Below are 9,327 nucleotides of genomic sequence, written 5' to 3'. Positions count from 1 at the left end.
ATATATTGGTAACATCAAATACACTCATCTGGCACCTGTCGTGCCAAACGGTGTTTAGGATTCGTCATGTGCTAGCATCAGATTGTGGAATTTATGTGAACTTATTTTGGATGCAGTATTTGTCACATACTGCAGTTATACTGCACTCTGACTGCAGTTATAATGCAGTGTACTGCATTTATACTGCACTCTGACTGCAATCTTTTTTCGTAAGGGTACACAAACCCTACTTCTAGTTTTATATATTTGTGTCTGCCTCTATGGATTGAGATCATTTGACCACCAACAATGTAGAATCATTTCTGAGTAATCAAGCCATGACAAGATAAAAGAATGAGATACAGACATAATTAGGAAAATAAATGGTCCAAAAATAGACCGTTTGAGTCAGTATGGGCTTAATCAAAAGTTTATAGGGCTTTTTAAAATGCTGTCCAAATAAGCTGTTGAGAGAGAGTGAAGTGGTGAGTGGTATGTTGGTTGCCAGAGCCATTTTACTCTATGCTACATTATCCCTGGCCTGGCATCTGCAGAAGTAACAGCAGGCCTCTCTGCTCTGCTCTCAGCTTTTGGAGTCTAATTAGAAGATTTTGGTCTCGTTTCCGCAAAACGTATCAGGTCGTAACTACTTACCACAGCCACAAAGTCATAAATGTATCTTCTTAAAATTAGATTTTAAACGTAACCTTAACCCTAGCCTTAACCACCCTGATAACCTTATGCTTAACCTTAAATTAAGGCCAAAATGCTTATTTTTGTTTTTATGATTATTTTACAATATAGCCAATTTTGACGTTGTGGCTATGGTAACTAGTAGAAACCAATGGATGTCGATATCCATGCTGATGTGTAGGTAGTGTTAGCTCACTCAAAGTGCCTGTTGCCTTCACACACTAGCTACGTTTCCATTAACTTGCCCAGTGCTTTTCCGTTGAACTGTCTTGTCTCGATAATAACAGCTGGACGTAATGACATCACACATAAAAAAAAAATGTTTTGCTAAAAACCTAGTGTGGAATAAAAATTGGGAAAACTGCGCGTCAATAAATTGGTGACAGGCTGTATGCCCTCTCACCTGTTTCATGTCTCAGGTAGCCCACAAAAGCCAGCATGGACAGAATGCAAGAATTTACTTATATTTGCCATACTCTAATAATGATAATAACTGCCACAGTCAGCGCCATGGTGAAACGTGCATTCCGTTAGATCTGAAATAATTGGATGGTGAATCTCGCATCCAGCCAACCAGAAAAACCAGGCAAAGCAATCCAGGCATTCTTGAAAGACCAGATAATCCTTGTCCCGCAAAGAAACATTACGTTTTATAGTTGAAAAATAGATTTAGAAAAAGCATTCAGAATGAAATGTGGAGTAGTATAGTTACTTATTAATGTCATCACATGCACTGCGTACCTTCAAAATGAGCGGCAATCATCATTATTCGAAAAACACTTGTTTCCATCATCATGTGTTGCTATAAAGAAAGTTTGACAAAATAAAAATGCACCGCTTTGTAACAGATACAAATGTTGATGATCTTTAGAACATTTCACCTACAGCTGCTGCTTCCATTACACAGGTCACAATTATTTATTTGTTTGTGACTTTGCTTTTGTCTAATAAATCTGGGTCAATTGAAACCTGCCTAGTGTGTGGCATGTTGAATATAAAAACTGGATTTAACTAGTTAAGACACTAATCCGCTAGGCAGTTGCCAGCTAGGTTCCACTGCCACGGCCAATCCTGCTGCCATCTTGGATTTTTTGGACATTCAATTTTAGAAGATTTTCTGAATAATAGGCTATACAATCTCAGTATTTTGTGCCATTGTTGATAGATGAATATAAAGTATCCATAGTTAGGAGATCTTGGTGAGCTAATGAACTTCAATCAATATTGTATTGACAAGTCTAGAAATTATGTCTGCATAAGAACATTTCAGCATTCTCTTGAGCAGAGTAGATCTCAACCAATCACATTTTCCACCTCCTAAAGTCAGCCATCTTGCTGTTGTCATGACTGCTTGGCTTACAGTGCAGTGCCCATCTACATCATTATCAAAATGGTGTTTAACTGTTCTCAATGTAAATTTATGAGATCAGATAAAGCATCACAATCTACAGTTTATAATACAATAGATGCCTGATAGCATCAACACAACTTTTAGCTGTTTAAAACAATTTACTAATTTTATAACAATTCAAAACAACCCATGACTTGTTTAATATCTTGTAACAACAGTCAAATACGTGGGTTTGGTCTCGTAATCAGACAGAGACCTAGTCTCCAATGCAAAAATCAAACTTAAGTATCCCATTGATCCACATCCCAGCCTTGCTGAAAACTACACTGCACCTGGCCATGCAGCCCAGAGGAAACCAACAGTGACAGGTATAGGTGTACTTACCATCTCCCTTATTTTCTTATTAGGCTACACTTTAACTACACCACACCAATTCCCTTTGTTCTACTATCTGTCTCATTCATGGCCAATATCTTCAATCTATATCAACGTTTGATTTATTTTGTTCCCCTTTAACCTAGATCAAAGAACGAATGCCAATCAGACCTGCATGGTATAGGCCTATATACAGCATCTAGGCACCATTAGTTATAGCATATATTAATATACTTGCTATCACACACACACACACACACACACACACACACACACACACACACACTGGAAATAGACCAGACATTTACATATCCTTCAGTTCCTGTTTCCTTGGTTTCTATGTACCACAATGCATGTTTAATTATATGGACTTGTTTGGGGTACATCTTTGATAGCATCGTTTAGCACATGACATATCTGAACCTTTGTCATGCTCCCATATCCATGCAGTATCTTGATTAAATCAAAGCTCTAGAAATAGAGTAGGCTTCATTGATCTACTATTGATTGTTCAACTGTGAAGATGTAATAGGAATGTATCCCTGTACATTGTGGCTGAAAAACAACCTTGATCGCTCTCTCTCTGTGTGTGTGTGTGTGTGTGTGTGTGTGTGTGTGTGTTCGTGTGTGTGTGCTGGAGGGTTGTTTTTCTACAGCAGGCCCAAAACAATATCTCATTGTCTCTGCATTGCATAATTATTTTGCTAAGATAATTACAGTCTGTGAATAACTATCACTACTCACATCAAAATAGAGCGTTTTTGACCATGTCAATATGCTATTGTATTGTCATGTTATTTCTCTGCTTTGATCTTAGAATAAAGAAACATGAAAAGTCTATAGCGATCTATTTACTATTTTCAACAACGAGAGTTGAATGGGGTTTGGTGTGGGCTTCAGTGTGTCGTGACGAGCATAGCATTGCATTCAGTTCAAGCGGCTGCTAGATGAGAACCATGGACAGCGCCAATATATAGTGAGCTACAGGTCTGAGAAGGACGTTCGCTGTCCAGTACTTTATTCTGTCACGATTACTTTGACTTTGAACGTAAATGTATTAACTTACTTCAGACCTGATGTCTTTTCGAACTTGTTTTATTTGCAAGCTCAAAATGGTATAGAATAAAAGTGAATAGATACGCGTATACAATACAATATTTTTTATTAGGCGGGACATCATATATAGGGATTTTTTCTGTTGTTATTTTCACAATGTACATTTGTGAGCAACGTCACTGGACACTAAATCAGTCAAAGCTACGCAGATTCGAAATGTAGAGTAGAACACACCATAATGTGAATATGTACTTTATAAATTCGATAAATGTTTTTTTGTAAAAGAGTTTCTATAGATGTCTCCATTGGCTGAAATATGTTGCCTTTTTTCTCTTTTTATGTCATCTCTGGATAGTTAGGCAGCCTACAGTTGGCTTGTTTTCAATATGTTCAGCATCCAAAATGGAACACCATAGACAGCACAAAACAAAAACATTCTTCCGTTCGTGCAAAAAATGCTTTGGGCGTGAAAGCACTCTTCTTCTCTTGGACGTCCGTTATAATTCCACACACCTCACTTGACGGAAACCCTAGTTCTATGCCAAAGGCTATACAAACACAAAATAGAGCATTGGAAAATACATGTAGACTAGCTCGGGACTTTTAGTTCTTCGATTCATATAACCTTCTTCTCATCTGTTCAGTAGTCCGGGTACACAGAGGTACACTGACTCGTCTGTCTGTTGACAAAAGTTAATTGATTCCCAAGTGATAAAATCCAAATAATCGACAAGTGGTAGCCTATACATCACGGAGCGATCGATTCGGTTATCCTTCCAGATTGGGTTTGGTCGATGGATTTGGATGTATGAACTCCAAGGAAACGTTCATGTTTGAATTAAATATATACTGTATAGTGTGTGTATGTACACATATGTGTCTGTCTTCTTCCTCCTCTGACAGTTTAGTTCAAATAAAAGAGCACATTTTTGTCTTTATCGTTCCTCAACCGTAGAGGAGTAACGTTTGCGATTTCCGTGATCGCATATTAAATTATAGTGGAAACACTAGGAAGCCTGAGAAAGTGGAATATTTCCATCCGCCCATGAGTGTGCCCCGTTCCAGCTTCAGATACACCCGGTCCTCGCGCTCCAGTTGCAGAAGAACGCCGTTGCTCGCGGCCTCCCGCGTAACGTCCTGGTCACCGGCGAAAGCTGATATGACCGGGTAGTCGTTCTGCATCAGGTTGACCTGGGGTAACGGAAACAGCACGCGCAGAATTCAGACCTGTTACATCGTACGGTTGGCCTACTCTAATTATGACAAATAATGTACCCATTTGGGATGGCTTCTCCGTGGCATAGCCTACAACAATACGCTATAGCTCAACTAGGCCAACCATCAGAAAACCTTGAATAGCGATCCTAGTAAAGCAAATGTTGACCATTGGTCTTACCTGTATGGTTTGTCTGTTGTAAACCTTAACCACATGAAAGCCGAAGCTGTATATTCCCCTCCTTGGCGCCTGGAAGACACTCGCTTTGAGATCGAAATGGTTGCCGATGTTCACTAAAGCCTGCAACACAAAGCGACAAGATAACGCACGTGCAGAACCCAGAGTCACCATATAACAGACTGAGACACCGCAAGGGTTAAACTAGACATAGAGCGGTCCTGTAAAGGCGCGACGCACATTACCCAATGTTGCTCGCCTGTCACTTTCAGTTTTCCAATTGGACAATACATGTTTTTTGTTGAAGTCGATAAACGTAGTGGTCGAATCATTGATTTCAATCTATACACGTTAGTTTGTCGGCGAGAGGGGGAGGGGGGGGGCATCAATTAACATAATACTGTCCATAATGCTCCAGCGCACCAGCTGGGCGTAAAAATACTCCACTTGATGGTTGGAGCATTTACAGCAGCAGTCACATCTATTGTTGCGCCGCAGTGCTTGCGCGTCCCTTAAACCTACACAAGACAGACTATAAGTACAATAGCCTACGTATTTTCAAATCACAACATTTGCATCAAGCTGCAGCTTTTATGCATATTTGAGGTAATTACGCACAACGATCACAATGTTCCCGTTATCATACTGCAACATTTTCTTGCAGAGGCTCCCCAAAACTGCTCTCAAGTTTTTGAGAGAAAGAAATCTCCCAACGCATAAACGCAACCCAGGTCAAGTTATCATAACCCATTTGCATTAAAACATTATTCTGTGCGCCGCATCAGAAAAACAAATATATTAAACATATTATCAATCTCCAAAATAAGTATCTGTCCAGATAGGGACAATATTTGCATATGCAAATTCCCGGGACGGCTGACCTGGTCAAAGTAGATGGTCATAGACGTGTTGCTCATGTCGGAGGGCTCGTGATTCGTTCCGCGCACAGCAGAGAAAGCCACCTTGGCGCCCGCGGACCGGACGGATATCCCGAGCGAAGAGGTCACCCCGCTGTCCGAGGAAGGGTTGGAGTCGCAGACCACCAGGCATTTCCCCTCTAGTACGATGGGTTCCGTGTCATTCTGGCCGGCGACGCAGAGCACCACGCCGTATCCCATAAAGAGGCTGAGCGCCAGCATGGCACAGGGGCCCGGGCAGCGGGCTGGCACCACCATGGTCTGGTCGGAACTCTGATCCTTTCTGTGCACACTGATCCTACACGGCAGCTCCTTGGAGGTTTGATAGGACGAGATCACCTGGACCAACCTTACTCCTTTCCTCTCTCTCTTTCCCCTTCTCTCTCTCTCTCTCTCTCTCTCTCTCTCTCTAACACACACACTTTGACACACGCACACACTTTTAGCACACGCACAGACACGCTCTCTCTTTCTCACACCCCCTTCTCCTGTGCGTCTCAGTTGATATTAGGCTGGTCTTCAAACAGACGGTGTGGTGGTGTTTCCTGGTGATTTAAGAAACAAATATCAATTGATGTATGACAGACTATTAGGTGTTTAAGATATACTAAAATGAGTGCTAAAAATGATTAATTGGGATCCATAGAACTATACAAAAACTCGTGCGTAATACGCACGGAATTCTAAGGTAGCCTATCTAGTAAGTGCGTCAAATATAGGCTATTTAATTTAGGCTATAGTTTTCAAATTAGTAAATATTAGTACTTATTAAATGAACGTTAAATACTCATGCAATTTGGAAATCCTAAAAACAATAATTGTGAGCAATTATTTATAAAATGTTTCTTCCCCTCAAGTTTAATTTGGTCACTCTTATACTAGCTTACTCCTTTACACTATCAAAAACCCAAATATATGTTTTCCCGAAAAGACGTCTGGACGTTACCTGTAATAGGCCTATCCATAGCGTGGAGTCAGTCTCTCATTCCGCATAGGAAGCAGCGCGCAGAGTGAACTGAGCGCTGGGCTCGCATCCTGTGCTGAAAGGGGATCGCCCCTCGTTTCCCTTTCAAAGGCGACTTACGCCCATCCTTTTTATTGAAGTACAAGTCCAGTAGTAATGTCGTAGGCACTGCGTATAAGGGCACCTCACTCACTAGTAGGCTAGAACAGTAGAATAAGCACACGTATTGATTGATTCGCTTGTTTACATAACCAGTTGAATGTTGTGAGACTACACATCAGTGGCCCTCCCGGGACAGCGGAGTTCATGGCTGCCTCCCAATCTGCACCCGCAATTTATACCCCGCCATCCCCCCTTCTCTTCTCGCGCGCTTAATCAGAGATGAAAGTGGCATAACAGCGGATATCATTGCTTTTTGCGCTGTTCCTATAATTGGATATGTATGTCACTAATTTGAGCTCAAAACTGGCAGTTTTACAGGAGCCACATAGATACTTGTGCGACACCCAGCGGTATAAAGGTGGTACTGTCAGCTCTTTTTTTTTCTCACCACAGGTGCATGGTGAATTTGTGTTTGACTAATGAGGACAATTTTCAAACTACCATAATATCCTGTTGTTTTTATTAAAAATGCTTGTGTTTCTAAGGCAAAATCATTAGGTGGAAGTGAGCAGCACATTGCAGTCTTTCATTGTTGTGTCATTAATTAAAGCAGTGGGAGTATAGCAGTGGTGAAATTTCAGTAAGCTATTCCTTTGCAACCTTACATTTATTTAATAGTTATGCTATCCATTAATATTGATATTGTGCATATCTGATACTATTGATTATATTAGCTGGAGGGCTGAGAGGTCGGGATTCAGTTCCATTTATGCGTCTCCCATAAAACATGTGCAGTACAGCAACATATGTGATTCATTTTATTTATTAATTTGGCTTAAAACAGTTAATACATAGAATCCCCCACTCCAATGGCCAAGGGTTTTCCCACCCCGGACCAGGAACACTCTGGACCCTATATACAATGTATTAGTATACATCCTGTACACCTCACCTTAGCCCACTCCTGCCATCTCTGTCCAGCTCTGCCCAAACATGTCATAATACCTCTGAAGAACTCTGTGGAAGGGTCCCTATCATGGCTCCTTGTCTCTGATGGATCTGAGAGTTCTTCCACAGAACTGCTGAACTTTCACTTAAACTTCGTAATGAGCTGTCACTCCACTCGCTCTAAACTTTGCTAATTGGCCAGATTATGCAAGGAGTTCAGATTTATATACCATGATACATTTGACTCCACTGATTATCCCAGAGGAGTGAGAGGGGGATGGGGGTGGGAGGGGGGGGGGGGGTGGTAGGTGTATCATTAAGGTTCTGTTAGGTTTGTCATCCATATTTTAAATGCAATTAAAACGAGATTTTCTGACCGGAGGTTGTGTTGGAATTTCATCTATCTATCCATTCGGCATTGGCATCTGTCCATCTATTAATCTGTTCATCCATTTATTTATTCATTCATTTAAATTAATCTGTGCATCCATCCACCCTGATCCACCCATCCGTAATGACATCATAGAACATTTTGAAACGCCAGACGAAATCTGACATCTCTTGACATCATAACCATCAACACATTGGAAGCCTTATTTTATATTCCACATGCATGTTCTTTTACATGGGGCGGCAGGGTAGCCTAGTGGTTAGAGTGTTGGACTAGTAACCGGAAGGTTGCAAGTTCAAACCCCTCAGCTGACAAGGTACAGGCAGTTAACCCACTAGGCTGTCATTGAAAATAAGAATTTGTTCTTAACTGACTTGCCTAGTTAAATAAAAAACATTGAAACTTCTGTGCTTTTACAACCACTCATCCAAACTATCCACTATTCAAACTGTCATGAAGGGAATAAACATGTTCAACAGTGTAGCCTGGGTGTAGTACAAATCTCCTGACGGATAATATGTGTGGAAGCAATTGTCTACATACAGTATATATAGCAGTCAGTGATAGGCCAAACATCCACACTATACAATTCAACAAATAGCCTATCACACTGTATTTTGTTAATCTGTGTTGGAATGAAACCATATATCCTTAGATAACACAGAATGACATTAAACAGTTAACATCCACCAGTTATCCATGTCACATCATCTAGTGACCCACTTGCCTTGCAGTAGTAAAACACCAGACATTATTATGCACTTGTAGCTATATAGACATCTTAATTACAGCTACCCAACATGCACGCTCCATTCTTCCCTTTCTTACTCCCCTCTTCCCTCCTTCCCACTTCATTTGACAAACATCACAGTGTCAGTGAGTGACAACCAATGCAGGAGCAAGCCATCAGACACTCCAGGGCTAAGACCGACCCGCAGGCCTGCAGAAGGACACCAAGCTAGAGCAACAGACATCAAATGTCAAGCAGAGGCATGGGTAAATGGGGGGGGGGGCTGGTACTCCCATTACCAGAGGCTGCCTCTGCCCTGAGAGGGGCCCGCCATGGACCAAGGCTCTGTAATGAGGCGAAGGGACTGGCAGTAGGGGGAACGTTACAGCTATCTGCAGTGACAGCTAGCAGAGCAGACCAGCTCCCAG

General features: G+C 41.3%; 1 protein-coding gene across 1 annotated transcript; it reads right to left on the bottom strand.

The window, feature by feature from the left end:
* Positions 1 to 3,543: 3,543 nt before the first annotated feature.
* On the bottom strand, positions 3,544 to 7,117 carry cbln2b (cerebellin 2 precursor b). The gene is made up of 4 exons (XM_036935150.2): positions 6,711 to 7,117; positions 5,729 to 6,309; positions 4,851 to 4,970; positions 3,544 to 4,645 (listed from the first exon to the last, which is right to left on the bottom strand). The coding sequence occupies exons 2-4, from the start codon at positions 6,020 to 6,022 to the stop codon at positions 4,448 to 4,450; spliced, it is 612 nt and encodes a 203-aa protein (XP_036791045.1). The 5' UTR covers positions 6,023 to 6,309; positions 6,711 to 7,117; the 3' UTR covers positions 3,544 to 4,447.
* Between the last annotated feature and the right edge of the window lie 2,210 nt (positions 7,118 to 9,327).

This window comes from Oncorhynchus mykiss, chromosome 11 (genome assembly GCF_057628025.1).
Source record: "Oncorhynchus mykiss isolate SJ-2025 chromosome 11, ASM5762802v1, whole genome shotgun sequence".
NCBI classification, from domain to species: Eukaryota; Metazoa; Chordata; class Actinopteri; order Salmoniformes; family Salmonidae; genus Oncorhynchus; species Oncorhynchus mykiss.
The sequence above is the reverse complement of the archived record's forward strand: the minus strand, read 5'-3'. Positions and strand labels throughout refer to the sequence as shown.